Source organism: Ixodes scapularis, unplaced genomic scaffold (genome assembly GCF_016920785.2).
Source record: "Ixodes scapularis isolate PalLabHiFi unplaced genomic scaffold, ASM1692078v2 PGA_scaffold8__174_contigs__length_109621045, whole genome shotgun sequence".
Lineage (NCBI taxonomy): Eukaryota > Metazoa > Arthropoda > Arachnida > Ixodida > Ixodidae > Ixodes > Ixodes scapularis.
Window position 1 is genome coordinate 29,368,778 of NW_024609883.1, and position 22,092 is coordinate 29,390,869.

Sequence of the window (22,092 nt, forward strand, 5' to 3'; positions counted from 1 at the left end):
AAATGATTTGTGGATGGACCTAAAGCTGGCTGCTTTTTTCTCCACTGCACCCGTCAAACGCGCTTGAACACGAAATGCCAGCGTCCTGCATTTGGCTCTCGCGTTCTAACGTGTTTGACAATCATAACCTAATCATTCCAACCAGAGGTCGGTGTCCTAACGTCCGTGCGCTCTCGTCTGTGCGCTCTCTCGTCTCCATCTCTCCCTCACTTCCTCAGCGCATACGCGACGTTTGCAAGAGAGTCTCCAGGAAACTTCCATTTTGGACGATGCTGGCGCCGCCTGGCACGCAGCATGTTTCCACCATGCCGAGCTTAACCTAGTGTTGCCTGTGACATTGATTTTTATTCTTTTTATACTCCCCATACTCTTTTTCTTTTTTTTCCTTTGACCGGGTTTTTGTGGCCTCTAACTTTCATTTGATTGTTTTGAACATGGTTGCGGCCACACTCAATGCCTAGCTCGGATTGTGAAATGGAACTGTCACACGCAAAATATTGCCACAATGACCCGCACTTCTAGCCGGTTGAGACATTTATGTCTCAACCGGCTAGCATTGTTAGTCTAAATTTATGTCAAGTGCCTTATGTATGGCTGCATCATTTGCGACCACGAACCCCCCCCGTGCAGTGCGTACATTCTCTCACGACGAGTGCAAAACAAAACAGAAATGGCATGTGTCGCAACAGCAGCTTCCCCACTGCCGGCAGCTGTTTTTGCCATGCGTCCATAACATAAGGGGCATTGTAGTTCTCTGGCATGGAAGTGAGCGGACAGGCGGCTTTTGATTGACACAAGCTTTATTTTTTGTTTGCAAGATAGCTGCCTCGCAGGGCTGAATAAAAAAAGACGATTGTTGCGCGACTATGTCGACTTCAGCACCTACACAATCTTGCCGCCAGTACAAATCTCACCACGTCCTTCTGCTGCAATGATAGAAGCCGACACGAGTCTCGCCGAGAGACAGCAACAAAGCTTTATTCTTTCAAGGTCAGAGAGCAATAAACGTTCAGGAATGTTAGCCCTAATCCGTTCGATGAGATGTCTGAACCGAGAGAAACTTCGCCCTTCTCGGACACAGCCACGCACGCACGCACACGCACGCAGGAAAAGAGTGTGCACCGGTAATGGCATGATGATGAGCACATGTATATCCGCAAAATAAGAAACTTCCTACGTTTGAGGCTGAGACAAAATCTTTTTGGGCTCCCGGTGCCTTAGACTGTCAGCCAAGCCAAGCACTAAAACATTTCTTTTTATTTGTGCTGGCTGGCTTTTGGAGTGTTTACGGCAGTGGCTCTCAAACATTGATGTTTCGAGGACCACTTCTGGATCAACAGAAGTGATGGAAGACCCATCCACCATTAGGGAGGGGAAGGTATTGGACGATTGCAATGATAGAAGGGTAAATGAGGGGGAAAACTAAATATCTGTAGTCATGACCGGCATGCAACGCACGCCAGCAGGAAGCGGTCACCCTGTTTGGAGGGTGCGGGCGACTCTTTCCCGCCATGCCGTGCGGTCTGAAGCTATGCTGGGTCCCCACTTGCAAACGTCTATACTTGCTCACCTTAAAAGTTGTTGCGTTTGAAAGGGTGGATGACGGACGATCCGATGAAAGCCTGGTTGACATGAGTTTGGGAAAAGTTGCCAGTAGCAGACCACGGCACGCGCTCGCTTCTCGCTCTCTATAGGTTTCCAGGACACTTGATGGAAAATGTGCGGGAGCAACTTTGCGCATCTGAAATAGACTTGGCCGTAATACCTGGAGAAATGACCGGAATGCTTCAACCAGTTGACGTGTCTTATGAACCGGCCGTTCAAGTGTGAATTTCACCTTGCGTACACTGAGCGGATGACGTTTTTCCCACTGATCTCCACTAGAGGGGGCTGGATGGCGCATTGAGCAATCAGGTATGAAGCCACCGGAAGTGAGCGGCTTGTCCCAGAAGTGAGCGCTTGGCAGGCTTTGTAACCCTTCGAGTGCTGGTTTGAAAAGCGTCGAGGGCGCTGGATTTTCGCATTTTCCGTCAAGAGAGCCTGATTGTTGCGCAGTAAGAGCGCATGCGGACCCGAGAAGTATCATGGGAAGCCATGCAATGTAAACATTTAGAGACTCTAGTTGATCAAGTTGTGAATATGTCCCAAGTTCAAATGCGCATTCTCGGGATTCAATCCAGAACGGGAGTATTAAAACCCAATCGACTGAATGCACTAGGAAGCCCAGCGCACGCCCGACTTCCGGGACAAGCATCAAACTTCCGGTGGCTCCACTTGCGCCGGGCTCGGAGAGCAGCTAAGCACCATCCAGCCCCCTGTAGTAGAGATCAGTGGCTTTTCCCTCTATATATCGAGAAAAAAAAAAAAAGAAAAAAAACCTGCGGCCATCTTACACATATGTTCGGATTGTGCAACATTACAGGGTGGAGTGGTACATATTATGCCAAGAACATAAAATCAATGTTAACACAATTATGGTTCTTTGGGTAACAAGAAATAAGGAGCATTTTTAAAATTGGGTCACGAATGGTTGCAATTTTGGTGGGAAAGGTGGTTTCATTCTACAGAAGTACAGAGGATGAACTGAGAAGAATGTGCATTCGCATCGCGTGGGAAGACCCCAAACCTGTTTTAGAGATCTAAGTGACAGTAAATATGTGAAGGGGGTAATTAGTTGGTCATGACGTGGGGAAGAATGGTGATAAATTTTGTGAAAGAGGGGTAAAAGAGAATACCATTTACATAAGGCAAGGTTTGGCAATGATAAGGAAAGTTTCACGGAGGTTACATTACTAGCAGTGTGATACTAGATAGAAAGTATGAAACACGTGGATTTGCTTTGAACAGATTCTATGCCGGGGTTCTAGATGTTGAGAAGTTTAACGTAACAGGACAAAAATTTATTCTCGGAAAATGAAGTGTGCGGTTAGCATCATTAATGACGTGGTTAGGTGCTCTGTGTAAATGTTCCATGAAAGCTCAGATGTTATGTAAACAGCGAGACACTTGTAATGACACAACCGAACTTGAAACAGGAGGGTTCTTGAGAATGCCATTTCCTGTGGGTGTCCTCTCATTGCAACCCAAGTTAGAAAGAGGAAAAAATGAGAGCAATGTTTTTTGAGCTGCACGTTGAGATGGTTGGGTCTTCTGGCGTCCAGCGAGCCAGGCGTGTTTGTGTTTGTAATCTGAACGCTTGCAACGGGATGCGGGATGACCTGTGCGTTTGAGAGGGTCGTCCAAGATTAGACTAATCATATAGCTGATAAAAATGGGGTTTCGGAATACAAAACTGCAGCGAACCCCGCTGTAATTGGAACGCGGGGTCCGGTGATGCTGGTCCTGTTAGACTTTGTTTGTTTGTGCATTTTGCGGGGAGGGGTAGTGGAGGTTGGTAGAGATAAATAGTTACATAACAAGGTGGTTAATTGGGCCAGTTGGTTCACATTGAAGTTTGAAAAAACACTAAAAAGATATGGGGATAAGTCAAGCAAACCGGTTATCTCAAGATATCTGGTCACCATCTCCAATGTAGTGGAAAACAGGATTAATGTCATGTTTCAATAATATGAACTCCATTAATATGAATATCTCACTATATAAGCAACATTTAGGGGGACAGACAGGGTTAATTTTTGCATTTTGTCTTTCTTGCGAAATATTCTCATTATGGACAATTTTTGGGGGAATAGAGGCATTTGTATTATTGAGATATGACTGGATCACTATTTTAACGAGCTGGGAAAAAGGTGGGAAATAAGAGCTGTACTGCGTGGGCTCAAACGTTTCTGGAATCAACTAGAATTGCTGACCACGTCTCATTGCCTTTGCACTGAACAAAAGTTCTCACATAGAGAGCACCCACCGTCTTTCCCCGCATGCCTCAAGGTTCTTTGTCACGACCGCATCACAAACCTTGCTTGTTCCTTTGAAACATTGGCAGTGGTTGCTTTGCTTCTGCAATCAAATTTGTATATCACTGGGGTATCTGCTAAACTGAAAAGCCTGGAGCTGTCGCGGAAATCGTCACAAAGTCAGTTAAGTCGGAGAAAATGAATGACGAGAGTGGTGCAGAGATGTGCGTGAGGGCACGGCATGAGTGGCCTTCCGCGGCTTTGAGATTCTTGGCGCTTATAGCATAGCTTCTCTGGAGCTCTGCAAGGTGATGTTTCTTCAAAGCCAGCGTCAGCATCAAAAGCATCAAGTGTGTGCACGCAGCATGGAGCTTGTATGTTTGTTAGCACTGCGAAGGCTGTATTGGCATCTCCGGTCGTGGAGATAACGGCCGTCCACGACAACTGGGCACTCTATGAGTTTCACATATTTTTAAACTTGTTTCAAATAGGGCAGCGGGCGTTTGGTATGTCCTTTGGCGATTTTTGAAATGTTTCAAAAGTATGGGACGGGTACTTATTGTGTCGTGAGCGCATGCTCGGTATTTTTAGGTAATGAAGGGGCCATGCAGCGATATTGGGTTGAAACATTGTCCACCTTACAGAAGCTTACTGTGACCCAAGTTTACTTTCACGCGACGCCACTGACTGGGATGCTTTTTTGTTGCTGTGTAATTTCGGTCTTAAACACAGATTTTTCCCATCAGTTTACAAAACTTGATGGCATAGCAACGGCTCATGGAAATGGCGCGTGCTGGTAAAGTTGAGGTGTTAGAGGAGAATTGCATAAACGTGTCGTTTTGACCTCGTCTTTTATATAGGTTAATTTCTCTCGAACACCGCATAGTAACTGAGATCCAATTGTTGTCACAGTCATGGAGAATTTCCACATTATGACATTACCGTAAAATCCGGAGAGATGCACCACCCCTGAAATGTAACCGGCCCCCTATTTTTGGCTCAATTTGCCATTTTCTTTTAAACTCCGAAAGACAGCCCACTCCTAATAATCCTAGTGTTGGGATCAATGATGACCTTGGCGTAACTGCGGCTAGTTAGCCATGGCGGAATATAAGCAAACATTGCTGATGGGGAAGTAGACATCTTTGCTTCACTGTCCCTCACCGCGACAAGAAGTTTGACGCAAACACAAAATTTAAAAATAGCTTTTTTTTTTTAAACTTTTCTCGATTGCACATTGAAAGTTAGCCCACTCCTCATTTTCACCCCATTTTCTTTTGATTTCAGGGGGGCTATCTCTCGGGATTTTATGGTATTCGAATGCAACTCATAGATTCACAAGCACTGCGTGAACACTTGGCTTTGGCTCGTGACAATCAACATCTCAGCGAGCGTTTGAGTAGAGGCCCGTGTAAAATTACTGCGGCGACGGGAACAGCTAAATGCTTGCAATGTCTCTAGCTCTTAATGCTTTGGGCTGTGCCAACCTAATTTATTTACAACTTCTACCGTGTGTAGACAAAAAATGTTGTCTGTTTCATAGGTTTTGGACGTCAAGAATACATTCCAAGCAGTATTTGCCTCAAGTACGGATATTGCATGCCTCCCTTAACCTTTTGGGGTCCTGTGACTTTTCACTTTGTCGGCACCTCAGGTCAGAATGATTTTACACTAAAAAGAATGCAGTCACTGTAGGGGTCAAAATATAAAATTCATCATCGAAGCCTCCATGAAAAACAGTTGAAAATGGTGGATCTTGGATTGTACAACAAAGAGCTTAAAAATCTTGGTCAGCACCCATGTGGGTGTCCAGCTTTGAGAAATGAGAATGTCCGTTGCGACGCAGAAACATTACAACTTTTCTCTGAGTGAGGATTCATCAGGCCCGCTTCAAACGGGGCAATTTCTCCCAGCAACTTAACTTCGTAACACCAGCAACACAGGCCGCTCGCATTCACACGCAGCAACCAAATTTCTGCGATTTGCCATCATCATCATCAATTTTATTTTTCTAGCACGATTTAGACACACAGTTACACGCTATAAACATGTTCTTATACCCTTAAATGGTGTTGAGAATACTAACTTATCTTTCTGAAACGGTTTATTCCCGAAAACGATCCATTTCAAACCTGAACCAAGTCCTTAATTGTCATCATCACAGTGTCACATGAAAATATTGCATCCCTGATGGCTGCTGCCGATTCAAATGTCTCAGAGTTGTCCGAGTTGCTCATCCGTTTCAAGGTGGACGCGATCCAAGCTGTTTGTGTCGGAGCATCAGGATCTATGGAAAGCTAGGGAACAAATCGCCAGCGACACCCAAATTGCTAGGAAGGTTGCTCCTTCTTCAGCAGACATCACAGAAACTTTCAGAGCCCTCTTGAAGGTTGTCTTGTCCTGTAAAATCACTTTTACCGTCACTTGGATTTAAAAACGAATGGAGAAATAGATGCCATGATAAACAATGCGTGAATGTATGAGCAAAATTCTGCTCGTCCAGAAAAAAACAAAGTAGAAAGAAGCGTTGTTACTTATGCCATGCTGTGTAGAGCTAAAAAGTTACACTCCCAATGATATAGGTGGCGCATATCGAAATTGTTGGGGCGCTGGCGACAGTTGACCAGAAATCAGAAATGAGACTGTCGGGGAAACAGGCGACCTCAAAGGACTGTGCCTTGGTGGCCTGCAGGTGTGCCACTTCACGTCACTGCCCCAGTGGCTGCAGGACAACGATTTCCTGCACAAGGGCCACCGTCCGCCCCTGCCCTCCTTCTCGGCCTGCTTCCGCTCCATCTTCCGCATCCACACCGAGACAGGGAACATCTGGACGCACCTCCTGGGTGCGCATGTCTGAAGACTTTTGGGGGGGGTCGTTCCTTGTCTTCAGAGACTTTTAAGTAGTGCCATCCCAATTTCTAGCAACTTTTATTGATGTTGTCTATCAATTTCTAGTGACTCTTAGGAACTATTGTCCCCGTTTCTTGGTGCTTTGGGTCACACTTCCCTATTGCGAGGGGCTTTTAGGCAGTGATGTCCCAACTTCTAAAGACTTTTAGAGAGAGACTGTTCCCATTTATAAGATTTTTAGGTTGTGCTGTCCTCATTTTAGGCACTATATGTAAAAAAATTCCTATTTCTAGGGATTTTTATGAGGTATTGTTCCCATTTCCAGGTGTTAAAGTCAGATTTGTCTTTTTGTGAGGACGTGTAGGTAGTGTTGTTCTAATTTCTAAGAACTTTTAGAGGTTATTGTCCCCTTTTTAAGCACTATGGATTGTGCTTCTCTATTTCTAGGGGCCTTTAGGCAGCACTAGAGAGTTTTAGTAGATAGTTCCGATGACTCAGATACTCCGCCGCTGCTTTGCGCATGCATCGTATCATTGTTGTGGATATCGGAACTATCTATTAAAACCCTATTGTCTCAATTTTCAAGGGCCTTATGAGATATTGTCCCCATCTCGAGGGTTTATGGGGCACGCTTGTTTTATTTCTGGGCACTGTCCCCATTTCCTTAGACTCGTAGGTGGCGTTGTATCTATTCGACAGATTCCGGTTTATTGTAGAAATAAATAGCGCGAAGGTCAAGTACAAACTGACAGAACAAGGGCGAATTCACAACTGTCTTTTTAATGTTTACAGAGAAGACGAGAAAGAGGAAGCGTTTCTTTCTCGTCTTTCTTTAGCCATGAAGAATTCCCAAAATGAAATTGCCTTGATGGGAAGAGGAAGTTACGTTGAAAGAACTGAGAAATAACATAAAAAAGAAAGGAGGACGTTACGTCAAAACATGAGAAATAACGGAAAGAAAAAGAAAAAAAGAAAGATGAAGTTGCTGACAGTAAGCCAATGAAACAACTTCAAGTAGGAAATATAAGGTAATGAAGTTGTTTGTCACTTAATGTCACTGATGGTGCACTGACACACGAGTTTTCCTTTTTTTTTTTTTGGTGCTCATTGCCTCGTATATTTCCCTTGATTTCTCCTTACGGAAACTTCGAAGGACCTTTGTCGCTGTAAGTATCGGTTTGTCTTCCGTGCACCGCGAGATGACCCGATGGTGTTGATTTTAGTGACGAAGCATGTTCACGTAACCTGGTGTTCATGCAACGGCCAGACTGACCAACATTTACTTGGCCCTGTACAGCAAGTTCAATACAGCTGATGCTGTAAAAAAACGATGGACAGGTTATGAATCTTTAGGCTCATAGCAGATATTCCACAGTCTTGCGGGGTTGCGGGTGGCCGTAGCCTGGCCTCAAAACGGCGGACGGCGTCTGACGAAGTTTTCCACCCTTCCCCCCCCCCAGGGTGCCTGGCCTTCACGGGGATGGCGCTGTACTTCCTGACGCGGCCTTCGGCCGAGATTCAGTGGCAGGAGAAGGTGGTGTTTGCCAGCTTCTTTGCGGGGGCCATCATGTGCATGGGCATGTCCTTCACCTTCCACACGGTCAGCTGCCACTCAGAGAAGGTCGGCAAGCTCTTCAGCAAGTGAGTGCCTGGCTCCCAAAGCCCCCCCGTCTCTTTGCCGCCTTTGTTCGGGGGACGCTGCACTCCCCAAAAAAATTTCTTTTAGACTGCCATCTCAAAATCCATTTTCCCCGAGGAAATGAAAGGAAAAATTAAGTGAAGCTATATTTACGCTGTTATTTTGATTGCAAAATATAGTGTTACATTCCGAGTTACTGAAAAAGTTTGCAGCTATCTATCAATTAAGCTGCCATGTGCAGAGTTGTATTTTATGAGAAGCAGGGCCGACTCTCACGTTCCACCTCGGCCTTCTTGACAAGTGCCTTTCTGAAACGTCACTTTGTCCTTCTTTTCTACCTTTTCTTTCTGCAGCCCGAAACATTTCCAGGCCTTTTTTCTCGTTTTCTTTTCGCGTCATTTTTTCACCATGGGCTCTAAATACTTCTCAACGATGTTAGCTATGATTTCTTGTAGATGGTGCATGGATTTTATCTCGCTAATACTGCAATACCTTGATCTAGATGTGTGCAGTTGCAGGGCTACCTAAGAGATGGTGCCAGTGTGGCAGTGCACTTGAACCTACCTTTAGGGGGAGCGATGCCATGCCAGAAATGCACGTGCAATCTGAATTAGCTTCTGTTAGAATGCAATTTTTTATATAAAGTAACTAATTACCATTACCTTAAAACGAGTAATGACTTACTCCACATGACTAAACCTGAGTCACAGAAGGAAGAAGGATGTCGCATATACATGGAGGTTTGCAACATTCTTAGTTGTCTGTGGACCACTCCGATAAAGAGCTTCCGGCAAACGGCATCTTCACAGCCCTTGTGTTTAGTCGCCGTATTTTCCGGTCTATAAGTCACGTCTTTGTATACGTCTGACTCTTTTGTATGGACACAGCCTCAGACCCGTGTCGCAAGGCTTCGGACCGCACTGCCAGAAGGGCAGGCCATCGGAGGGGTGCTGTGCCATTTCCCTTTAGTCATAAATGTTGATGTAACTTACATCTTGCACAGTTAAGGTTCATACCTATAAAGAAAATGCACATGGGTCTCACCATTACATAAGATGCGCCGCCAAAAAATGCTGAGAAAACAAATGTGACTTTTACACCGGAAATTATGGTAATCAGTTTGCCACAGAAGCCGCCGTCTTCCCTTGGACGATGGGCATGAACCGGCGGTGGTGCCCCCCGTCTCACTGCATGTGGCGGTGTTTCAGGCTGGACTACTGCGGCATTGCCCTGCTGATCATCGGTTCGTTTGTGCCCTGGCTCTACTACGGGTTTTACTGCGATTACCAGCCCAAGCTGGTCTACCTCACGGTGGTCATCGTACTCGGCATTGCCGCCGTGGTCGTCTCGCTCTGGGACAAGTTTGGGGAACCCCGGTACCGGCCCCTCCGCGCCGGTGAGGATTTCTTTCGTGTCTTTGCTACCCGTTTGAAACAGTGCACGTGACCGGAGGGGGAGAGGTAGCATTTTGGGTTTCCTAACTGAAAAATTATGCGAGCGTTGCCAACAGTTACAGTAGAATCTTGATGATATGATCACGGTTCATCCGAATTTTGGAATGGTAAGAATTTTTCCAAATCCCCGGCCAAAGTTCTTTAAAGGACACATGCAAAGGAAAAAAACATTTTTTTTAGACAGCTTAGATGGAAAAAGGATGTCATAAAACGATTTTACAACGAAGAAAAAAATTTTTTAGAGCTATATTTACGGCGCTATACGAATTTGTAGTTGGCGCTCGCGGGAGCCGCCGCTGGTCACGTGGTAGGCCCGCGCGCCGCCGCGCTGCGTCGCCGCCGCACGCTGAGCGTTGTGCGAACGCCGCTTCAACGCATTTCTCCACGCTGCCGTCGCCGCCGCTGCACAAGTCCGTCTGCTTCGGGGCGCCGCCGCCGTCGTCTGACCGGCGCACAGGTCTATCACGTCTGCTTGCGCTTTTTCAGGAGTTTCCTTTGAGCTCTAAAAGTTACTTATTCATCTTAGTTTTTTGTTATACACCAAACAAAGATGAATAAGTTACTTTTAGAGGCCATAGGAAGCTTCCGAAAGAACGCAAGCACCACGTGATAAATAAAGACCAGTCACGTGATAAATACGGACCACTTTTCCGCGGTGCCCGCGGGCGCCAACTACAAATTCGTTTTGCGCCGTAAATATAGCTCTAAAAATTTTTTTTCTTCGTTGTAAAATCGTTTTATGGCGTCCTTTTTCCATCTAAGCCGTTTAAAAAAAATGTTTTTTTCCTTTGCATGTGTCCTTTAAGAGGGCGCGGTACCTCTATTTATTCGTCCGTTTCAGCCACCAGATGGCGCGCGGCTCGAAACGTGGTTGAACGCGCAACTTCTAGATGGCGCCAGTATCGAGGTGTGAAAAGGCCCGCGTTATCCGCTGCGTGAAATAGATCCTGAAATCTGCCGTGTTCTCCCGGCGGAGGAAGTTTCTGCATCCCTCGCGCGCGCTTGGTATGTACGCGCGGTGACCGAGTCCGGCCTCTGCGCTGTGTGATGCAGTGGGTGGCGCTCGTTTCTGTTCGGAGGTAGGAATAAAAATGCCGGTCCCCTTTTTTACGACGCTCGTTTCTATAGCTTGTTTTTCTTCTTTTTTTTTTATCTCAAGTGACCTACAGTACCACCTGTTCGAAATCGTCCTTTGCGGTGAGCGATTGAGAGTCAGGTTAGCATTTTATTTGGGTCAGCACTACACGTTCAATGGAGACCTCGGGCGGCGATATATGCATTGCTCCCCAAAGTGTGTCCAAGGTGCGCAATGACAATTGGAAAGGGTATTGAAGGCGCGCGACCGTCGGTTGGTAAAATACGTGAGTTAGATTCACTTATTCAGTCTAATCATTTTTGCCAACGTCTTTTATCTGTTTCGACAAATGACATGGTCGAGTCTATTGATAACCTTAGCTAGATTGGACGTACGGAGTGTCCGGGCTTTAAATAAATTTGCTTCGTTTATGTGAATGAATAACTGTTTTCTCTTTTCCGTGCTCGGTGCTATGCAAAAATCGCTGAGATGTTATGGTAGCTCAGTGTGGCGGCGTTTTGCACGCTGACTCGCTATTGCATTCGCTGTGCACAATATGTGTTCAGATGGAATGTGCCAAATCGTATTTCCGATCGATATGATAGATTTACTTTGCTACAGTGTTAATTATATTTTCCTGATTTAAACTGGTTCGTCCCTGATCTGAGCCTAAGTTTAAATTCGAAGGGCAGACAGACTTAGCGTCGTAACAGCCGTAATGCGCAGAAAGAAATTAGTACCATGAAAGAAAAACAAAAGGATACGAGGTGGCTCAGTGTTATAGAAGTAACGAGTGTGCAAAGGATGGGATACGGTCCATTCGTCACATGCACACTCGTCACAGGACGATTGGTCACAGAACGATTCGTCACACAGGAACATTCGTCATAGGATGACTCGTCACGCGGCCAACCGGTCTCACAATAGTTCGTCCCCCCAAAAATGTATTGTTCAATTTGGTTCGGGCGGACAAAGGCGAAGAATTTGTAAGGAACGTTTTAGCTTCTGATTCGGTCCCGAACATTGAATGTTGGTTGGGCCTCAGAAAGTCGGTCACCTCTTATCTTAGCATGTCTTTCGCTTCTCGAGGTCAAAGAATTTGTAACAGACGTTCTAGCTATCTGGGTCCGTCCTGAACGGTGAATGCGGAGGCCATAGAAGAGCGACTATTTTTGAACTACATTCAAAAGGATGGAGGTGATCGCAACAGAGAGAGCCATGATGCTGCACGAGGGGTACTCGTACACATTCGGCAGAAGGAATTCCGATACTTGTTGGTTTTGTCGAATAGGTGTATGCAAGGCAAAACTAAAAACTAATTTGGCTGCCAGTCGGATTATTGCTCGTTCAAGCCTGCAACTGAGATCAACCTGCTGAAGACCCGTAATATAATGAAAGGAAAAGCGGATGAGTATTGTAATATTAGTTTATATAACCATTGGTTTACGTGACAGTGGAAAATTGTGAAACTCCTCATCAGGGTATGTAGGCAGATGTTGAAATTTACAATTTACTATCGTCCCCTGCTCGATCAATGAGACCAGTTGCCCGCATGACGAGTCATCCTGTGACAAATGTTCCTATGTGACGAATCATCCTGTGACCAATCGTCCTGTGACGAATCCGCATGTGACGAATCGTCCTCATCCCGCAAAGGATGCCATCGTACGTTTTTTTTTTTCTTTTTTTGTTTTTTTAACTCTCCGCATTGCTGGGAAACGCTCAAGGTACCAGCAAAGACAGCGAGCTGGCGTGAAATTTCCATCGAGCGGAAAACGAGTGTGACTTTTATTTCATCATGCGCTTTCATTTTGATATGGCTCAAAATGGGCGCGAAATAGTAACAGGTAAGGCAACAAAATTTAGATGTTAGGTCTGGAGCACCGCCATACTCAGCCGTGTTGGGGGCATCTCTCGCGAGTCAATACGGCAAAGGTATTGCGCGTCGAACTGTACGTGAGAGTTATCCATTTCAGCGAAACCTTGATTTCGCAAAACTATTGTGGCTCGAGTCGTGGCTTCCAGTACTTGAAAGCCACGAGCGAGAAATAAATGACAGTTGATTTTGAAGGACAATCGCGACGTGGAAACCCATAAAAGAGAGTTCCAATAAGACGAGAGCTTCCCCTTCTCTTCAAGTGCGTGGGTTACGCTCTCAATCCTGCACCGGTGGTAACACCGCAGGCTCCTAAAATGGCTTTGAAAACGTTCCTGATCGCAACAACTTTTTTTTTTTTTTTTTGTCGAGGCGCTATTTCATTTTTTTTACTTTTTGTCTACCTTGATACCCCATCAGCGCAAAAACTACCATAAACTAAAAAAAAAAAATAGTGGGCATACAACGACAACGCACCCACTGGGACACGTGTCAAGGCAAGAACAACTAACTACTAAAAGGGGAAAAAAATCATGTTCGCATACACAGACAGAACGCCTCCATCGAAAGAAATGAATCATGCGCTTGTTCTGCCAGTCTCGTTGTGCGTCTGTCAAAAGCCACAAAGGAGGAAGACAATCAGCGCCTACACCACTCCCCTCCACTCCCCCCCCCCCCCCCCCCCCACCACCCCTAAAAAGAAGAAAAAAAAGGTTTCTTGGGCGCGCGCGCGGTCGCCCAAGCGATGACCTTGGAAGGGTATGCGATTGTAGCACGTTTGTCCCCCGGTTGTGCCCCTGTCTCAAATGCCACGGTCCGTTTCTCCCAAGTGCCCGTCTTATCTTCCCGAGTATCAACTCCGCAGTGATTCTGAATCATTCCGATGCTTTCCAACGTTGCAAAACTGTTAGACGAATATTTGCACAGAAGTATACTCTGTTCGCAGAACTATCTACGGCGCTAAAATTCAAAAGCGCCGAGTTGGATTGGGGAACTCGTGTAGGTTTAGCTCATCGTTGGAACATTCTTATTCGCTCGATGAACTCCACAAAACGTGTAAATATTAGAATGAACTTTCCAGAGAACGAGAGTTGTTGTCGGGGTTCCAGGCGACCGGACAGGTCGCAATTATTGGCTGATTAAAAATTTTATTTCATAATCACAATCGTATCATCAAGGGCACGCCATTTCCTCATCACTTCTTCTACGAAAAGAGTTGCTGTATTCGTAGCACACACAGACGGAAACGGTTGAGACTGCCCAAATAATATCTTCTTTTGGCAGGTACTGCGCAGCGATTACACACAATGCCTCTAACATAAACATGCTGCTCCACATGTCTATTCACAAGATGCAATACATCGTTCTCCCAACTTTGTTGAAATGGGCATGAAAGCGCGTGACCGTCACTTTTTTGAAGTTCTACTTAGAGGTGAAGTGTTTACCGTAAAAAGTCGTTAATTATTTATTTTTTTCCGTTTACTACAAAGCTCGATTCCCTTAAATTTTTGTTTTTATATCGTCTCTACAGCGCTTTTACGTCGGTACTTTCGTGTTAGAGGACATCACATAATGTGCGAAAAAAACAACAAAAAAAACGGTAGGATCGATGCTGCATAGCCTTTTTTTTTTTTTGTGGACATCAAGAAAAAAAAAAAAAGATAGTAGTTGTCTTCACTTCGCACTGCATGTTTTGGCACGGAAGTTCCTATTTGGTTATGATGTCTTTACTTTCTTAAAAATTATATACAGTAATTTAAATTACCGAATTACAAAAACGTCGAAATTGTATAATTGCTTTTCGTTGGGACGCCATGACGACAGCGACACTCGTGTTCCCTCGTGGTTTTCGCCAGCATTTCTACGATGAATTGCCAGGATCGCGAGATGCAACAGCGTGACACTCCGTCTTCTGTGACGTCATTTGTTGCACTTCGGGACAACTTTTGATGTATGGCCAGCATAAGACGCTAACCACACCAGTCGGAGACGCGCTGCAGGTGCCATAGTACTGCTCGTAAAAGTAGCTGTCACGTGCTTTGCTCCGCGACTGAGGGTTGCCAAATCACGGTGAAACGGAGTATAGACAAAACAGACTGGACGACATTTACCGGGCATCTTTAGAGCTGCGAAGCTCAAAATCACGCGTACTCATAAGATTTTTTTTTTCTCGCGTGTTTGTGATTTTTATGATGTCCTGCAAGCAAGAAAAAAATATATATGGTGAGGTCACTCCGAGGGGGTAGCGATAACTGCGAGCCACGAACATGAAGGACTCGCTAACATCCGTCAGGAGTGTGAACGGTAAATCGTCACGCAAACATATTCTCACAAGCTGCAAATATTTATTTGGCTTAGGAAGTAGAATACTAATATACTAACGACATGTGATTATTGTACACAAGATACCATTTCTCGGTTCTTCAAAACCATTTCCCAAGTCTGAACGGTCGCGCTACGGGCCGCGGCTAGCCGTGCCCTCGATAGACTACGGAGCTGCGTTGTGTCGTCTGCTACTGTACCGCCAACAGGAGAGCGATAGCTCTGTGTGTTCCACAGATGCGTGTTGCGGTATAACTCTGTACGTCTGTCCTAGAGGAAGACAAAGAGATAGGCTCTGTGACCCCCTCCTAAGCTAACAAAAACAAACAGAAGTATACTCGTTTGGACTGAAAGGTTTACAAAATAGTGACCAGACATTGGAAAAGCATATGTCACAGAACTTGGTTTATGAAATGGCATCATTGTTTCGAGCAAGAAATCACCTGCTCACCACTGGGACGATGAAATCGTCACTATTTATTGCGTCAGGTATATTTGCGCTCATGAAGAAAAATCTGAACACATCCTTCTCCCAAAGTCCTATGTCGAATAATAAACACTTTTTTAAACATCTATGCACAAATAACTCATTTTTTTCTACACTTGTATATGCACGTTAATTGACGTCAAACCGCATTTTTGATTAGATCTTGATGTCTACACCAACTACATTCATATTTTTTAGGGCTTTATTGAACGATAACTTCAACTATCGTTAATGGAACACGATGGCTCGATCTCGACAAAAACCTCAACGTGCGAAGCTTCCACAGACGGTCGCTAGCGAGTATTCTCAATGTGAGACTTCAGAAGCTTTCGCTTGCCATAGGGAGCTTGCTTTCGACTACAGCACTGCACGGGCCCGGAAAGCGCTGCTGTGTGGAGAGGTTGACTTACAAGATGACGTGTTACGTGGTCACGTAAGATGGCGTCATTTTGTGCAGCGTGATCACGTAAGATGACGTCATTTCGTGTAACGAGATCATGTAAGATGACGTGTTTGTGTCACGTCATCACGTAAGATGACGTCAGTTCGTATGAACTGACGTCATCTTACGACAACGCCAACAACATTAGTGCCGTCCGGAACCATTGACCTTAGAAACGCGCTTCTTCGCTTGAAGAGCTGATATGCGTTGATTGTTATTTGTTTCTTTTGCCTACTACAGACCATTCAAGAACTCGCCTTCTGGGTGCCACCAACTTCGTCTACTGGGCTGTGAAGCGCGTTCGAGCGTGCGCAATACCTCTCTAGGCCGAAAGATTGTACACTGAGTATGCGTTCACAGCTCAATGACTTTGGCATTTTTCGTCAGGATAGATGCTCCCACGAGAAGAGCGTAATGGATATGTGAATAGAATTGGAAATTTGAAATGTTCTTGTCCAATCGCATTTTTCTTTGGTTATCAACGCTTTTTAGCGTCATCACAAGACGTTCAACCCATAATACACTAGTGATTAAAAAATAAGCACCGAAAAACATGCACCGATTTTCGCTCAAAAATAAACACCGAAAAAAAACATACCGTAATCATTACCCATGTCACCTTTTTGGGTGATATGTGAATTTCCAGAAGAACAGCGAGTTATCACCCTCCCCTAGGAATACCCTGACTACAGAGCAGGCGACCCGTTTTACCCCGCGTTAGATTGTGGTGACCACGAACCGTACGGAGGTCACAGGACGTCCGTGAAAAATAAAAAGGAGGCAAACAACGATCTACTCTGTGCACGCTTCATCCCCAATTTCCACGACCCCAAGGCCGAAGGACGTTTGTGTGAAGGATAACAATAAAATAAAACTTTGCGTCAAAAAAAAAAAAAGCCCGTTTTTAAAAGAAAAAAAAAAGTAGAAACAAGCACAACGCGTTGACGGACCGCGAGGTTGTGGAACACCTCGCGGTCCGCTTGCCACAGGACGGTTGTCTTCGACCCATAGCTCCAAGGTGAATTTGCCACTTGCGAAAACACGGAGACCTACCCAGCGAGAACCAGGAAAGCAAGACACGCACACTGACGCCTCGGCGTGCAGAATGAAACAGGATACGGGCGCGGAACACGGCCGCGGAAGAACACCTCGCACAGTGCCGATCCGGCCGATCTCCGAACGGACGATTTCGCATTTCGTGGACAGCGAGCGCCACCGCACGGGAGAGAGAGGTACCTTAAAAACGACGAAAACAAGCACCGACACCTTGGTTCTTTATATTTGCTGTAGTTACAGAACAAATCGACTTACATGAATAATTTGAATATTATTCGATTCCGTAATAAATTTAGAAGACATTAAACGCAATTCTTCTTATGTTTGAATTTAGATAATTTTGTAAATTCGCTCCGAACGCAAGAATGCCGAATTAGCCGATTTTGACCATTTTCATGATTTTTTTAAAGAATATAATTAAATTTATGACGAAACATCTGTTGCGTTTAGTGACTCGATAATGACTCAATGTCTTTAAAGCCGAAATTTTCAAGAAGATCCGCGCAGCCGTTATTATGTGAGAATTTTTTTAATTTGGTGAAAAACCTCATGTATTCTCTATGGGGCTCTGAGGTGCGCCCCCTCTTAAAGGCCCTGTCACACTGAGGCAACAGTTGGACAACTCTATTCGGCAACACAGGGCAGTCGTGTTGCCGGCGACCCTGTCACATCAAGGCAACAACAACGGTCGGGCAACATGTTGCTGCCGCCCGGCAACCGTGTTGCCCGATTTGTTGTCCGACAACCCTGTCACACCGCGCTGACGGCGAGGACAACACGGGGAATACTCCGCCATCTTGATTGTTTACCTTCGTTCGTGTGCGGCGCGGAATCGCTGGAAATGTGACTCTACAAAGTGCTAGTACGTTCCAAGGGCCGGGAATTACCACGGTACGACATCAACCAGTGACTGTGATTAGAAAACTTGACACGGGGAGTATTTTTCGCTCTTTATTTTATCGAAATGTTCTACATTCGCTGACAAAGCAGATAGCCCTAACCGAGGAAAGTGACATCGCTGAGGTATGTTCGGGATTTACGCCACCGTATGAAGTGATTCTGTCCGGTTCTTTCATACAATTCATTTCTACTGTAAAATTGCGTTAGCACCGACAGTACCCCAAAGCGTCTTTTGTAACGTGGTGTTGAGCTGAACTGACAGTGCTTCAAAACTGCGACACCGACACCATCAGCCTTCATAACAATCGGTGAAATAAATATTTTTCAACGCTGTCTACTGGCCTACCGCTGCTACGTGATCGCTTCATTCCCACAAAACGTCCTAAGTATTTTTAAAACAAATCAGGTGCCTGGTAGCGGCTGTTCCCAAGTTCCAAGCATCAACAATCATGATCAGAGTGGTCTTTTTATGTTTCGATTTTCTAATCTTAGGTTTTCTGGATTATTTTTATTATACTTTATTAGTGGGTGAGTAGGCATGCCATTTTATTTCACTTTCCGTAATGTGCGCTGGTCTCTCGGGAGATCTAATTCCAAAACCAGTCTGAACGTTCACGACCGTAGCTGTGACCATTTCGAAAATTGCTTTCCGTAGCTACGCAGCAAAAACATTAATCGAAAATATTTTAGCTGCACGCCAGCCCTAATTATTGTTAAATAACGTTTTCCAAGCCTTTCTTTGAGTAAGACCTTATTGATAGGGGACTAACTCTACCATCGAAGCTATCTATGTTGTCGTGTTGCCGGCCCGAAATTCGCTCAGCCAGCGATCAGGGCAACACTCGTTGTCCAACACAAGTTGCTGCTGTTTTTGTTGCCGAAAGCTGTCATACCGAGGCAACATTTTAGTTGTCGTCCATGTTGTCGTGCAGTTGCCGCGGTGGGACAGCTTTGTCGGACAACACGGGGAGCGAGCAACAAGTTGCCCGACTGTTGGACAACGTGTTGTGTTGCTGTTGCCGTCGTGTTGCCTCAGTGTGACAGGGCCTTAAGAGAAATGAATTACGTTTCGGGATAGTCCGAATGTTTTCTCTGGTTGTGGTGGATCCTACGGACGATGATCCACGACATTTACACATCCTTTAGGGCAGCATCACTCGGCTCCGGCAACTGTAGCCAATGTTTTTGTGTCATTTTTCTCGCCGTTTTTTCTACATACACGTTGTGCAATCGTGGCTGCATTCCGAAATTCAAAAACATACCCACGTCCAGCGTTGCTGCACTATCTGTGTTGTCACGTGATTTGAATTTGACTTGCTGGAGTGACTCACATTCACCTACTCCATGGTTGATGCTTTATTTTTATTGTCACGGGATAAACGGGTTCTAGTAACTCTCAATTACTTGAGTGAACACGAGAAATGACATTCGGAATCAGCACTGATTATGTCAGGGGTTCTCAAACTGGGTTCCGGGGAACACAGGGGTTCCACGAGCTGGTCTCGTGGGTTCCGCGAACACCCAAATTGTAACCCCCCTCCCTTCCCCCCCCCCCCCCCCCCCACGTTTCAGGCTGCGCAACAGGACCATGGAAAGCACCTTCATCTCACTTTGCACTGACATTGCGATTGATATGGTGGGGATATATGGGAAGCAACACAAGCAAAATTGCCTACAATTGTGCATCCGTAGCTTCTCGGTCGGCAAGTATGAGAGGGGTGGGGGGGCGAAGGGGGTGTTGGGGTGTCTATTCCGGTCTTGAACTGTTGTAGGTGTCTTGTCCAGCCTTGAAGGATAGAGTGTCTCGTCCGGCCTTAAAGTGTAGATTGTGTCTTGTTCGGCCTTGAAGGGTATAGAGCGTCTTGTACGGACTTAATGTGTAGAGGATATCTCATCTGGCCTTAAAGTGTTGGTGTCTCATCCGGTTCGGAAGTGTAGAGGGTGTCTCGTCCTTTTCCTCCTGCCAGGGGTGTTTATGACCTTTGGCCTGAGCGGAGTGGTGCCTGCACTGCACTACCTGGTGGCAGAGGGCTTCCTGAGTGCAGTGTACCATGCGTCTTTCGGCTGGCTCTGCCTCATGGGCTCCCTCTACATCGCGGGGGCACTCTTCTATGCCCTGCGGGTGCCCGAGCGCTGGTTCCCGGGCAAGTGCGACCTCCTGGTGAGACGCATCTCTAACTCTCGCGAGGTGACACACAGCACTAAGCCACGCCTTCGGTAAAACATTTGGCCTTTCTGTTTTTGCGACCCTGTTTGCAGAGCGAGTCGTTCTAATGTGGTCTCTTTGTGCATGAGAGGGGTAACCTCACCTTGGGAAGAAGGTGATGAGGCACGGTGAAAGGAAGTGGTCTTGTGTGTGACAAAGCTCCGTCCCCGCAGCCGTCTGCTCCTCGGTCTGGAGCAGACGACAAGCGAGTAACACGAGGCTTCTCGGCCTCCTTGTTCGTTGAAGCGCGTTTGGAAGTTGTTAGTAGACAAAAATGACATACCCTTAGAGTTGTTTCCTGTCTCCTTTCTCAAAGGCTAACTCCTTGCTCGTAAAGAACTGGTGGGTGTCTGAAACTCGAAGTAAAGGTAAGACAACCGTGGCTAGGAGTAACAGACTATGCTGGCCTTCAGCATTCAAACGCCAGATGCAGACGCCTCTACTCCCTCTTCACGTGGAGCAGACGACGGACTTGCTCGCTATGATTGGAGGAAGACAGTGGGTGGAGGCAAAGACAGCTGACCCTTCCGTCTACCCACTATCATTCCAATCAGAGCCCAGCACTCTCTCGTCAGTGCAACCTCTGTGTGAGAAGCAGACAAACTAGCTCGCCACATACAGTTGAATTCCTCTAGAGCAAACGCCACTTCAACAAAATTTCCGCGGCAACAAAGTGTTTACAATTTCTGGTCAGTTTATAAATGAGAGTGTATAAAAATTCTCTCCACAAGGAATGTTTTAACAAGGTTTTCAGGAAAAGAAACTAAATTCATTTACCAAATTTTCGAACTCAAGAAATATAAATTCATCTCTCCATTTGATATCGCAACTGATCCGCGGTATGTGCTACAAATAATGTAAAAACCACAGGTCGTTTCTGTGCTGGGGCACGTAGTGGATCAAGATGACACACTGAAACAATGGAGTGGGAAACCTCTTCATTGCATCTTTAGGTCATGGCAAAAGATAACTTGTTTATTGTATTCGATAAACAAGTTTACTGTTTGGATTATGTTTTTTCCAACACTTGTTTACTGTATTTTGTAAACTGATTTACTATATTTCTTAATCTAGTTTACTGTATTCTGTAAACATTCAACAATATTTCAAAAGCAGGTTTACGAGAGTGGCGTCTGCCACGTCGCTTTGTTCGCAGTTCCACAGCCACCAGATCTTCCACATCCTGGTGATTGCGGCGGCGTTTGTTCACTACCACGGCATCATGGAGATGGCCATGAAGCGGCTAACCATGGGGGAGTGCCACGAGGAGGGTCCACCATTCGACTGAAGCCGGCAACGGGCGCCGGCCTAGCACTACTTTAATCAGTATTCCAGGGGCAGCCGTTTTTTCTACAGTCGCTAGTAATATGCAATAAAGCAGGTGGTTTCTTTCGCGCTTCTTCTCGCTCGTATGTGTGTCGCTGTCATTAATGTTTCTGGTATACCTTTCCTTAGAGGGACCTTCAAACGATTTTGGGACCCAATAACTGTGGGAGTTAGGGCCACTAAATGAGCTACGCTTCAGAGTAATGACATTTCGGCCATCTTGATCTTAAAACAGTTCTCCAGAAAACTTGAAACGGTCTGCGACAGAGCAAAACTATATCACCTGGACTTCTCGAAAATGTGTCTAAAACTTGGTAAGTCCTTTTTTTAATTTTCATTATATATTATTGATATAGTGAGCATTGATTCATATTGCGAATATAATCATCTACGCTAATGACTCGAGTATATTCTTTGCAGACGAATCTGAAGAAGACCTTATGAACAAAGTCTGCGCATTTGTTTTAAATTAAAAGCTTGGGCTGATGTAAATTGTTGGAAAATCGATCTATCAAAAACAAAAGCAATAGTGTTTCGCCCCCATGGTGCGAGTGATAGGGACTCTACGGTCCCTTGAAATTTGGGTCATTCAACATTGAATTTGT

At 45.5% G+C, this 22,092-nt stretch overlaps 1 protein-coding gene across 1 annotated transcript in view; it reads left to right on the forward strand.

Annotated features, from left to right (window-relative positions):
• The window catches only part of LOC8052092 (adiponectin receptor protein), a 36,630-nt gene extending 15,069 nt beyond the window's left edge, over nucleotides 1-21,561 (forward strand). Inside the window, exons 4-8 of the mRNA XM_040222594.3 lie at nucleotides 6,547-6,697; nucleotides 8,165-8,345; nucleotides 9,552-9,739; nucleotides 19,923-20,116; nucleotides 21,318-21,561. Of these exons, the coding sequence (XP_040078528.1) occupies nucleotides 6,547-6,697; nucleotides 8,165-8,345; nucleotides 9,552-9,739; nucleotides 19,923-20,116; nucleotides 21,318-21,449 (846 nt within the window). The 3' untranslated portion in view covers nucleotides 21,450-21,561. The remainder of the gene's footprint in view (nucleotides 1-6,546; nucleotides 6,698-8,164; nucleotides 8,346-9,551; nucleotides 9,740-19,922; nucleotides 20,117-21,317) is intronic.
• Nucleotides 21,562-22,092: the final 531 nt, after the last annotated feature.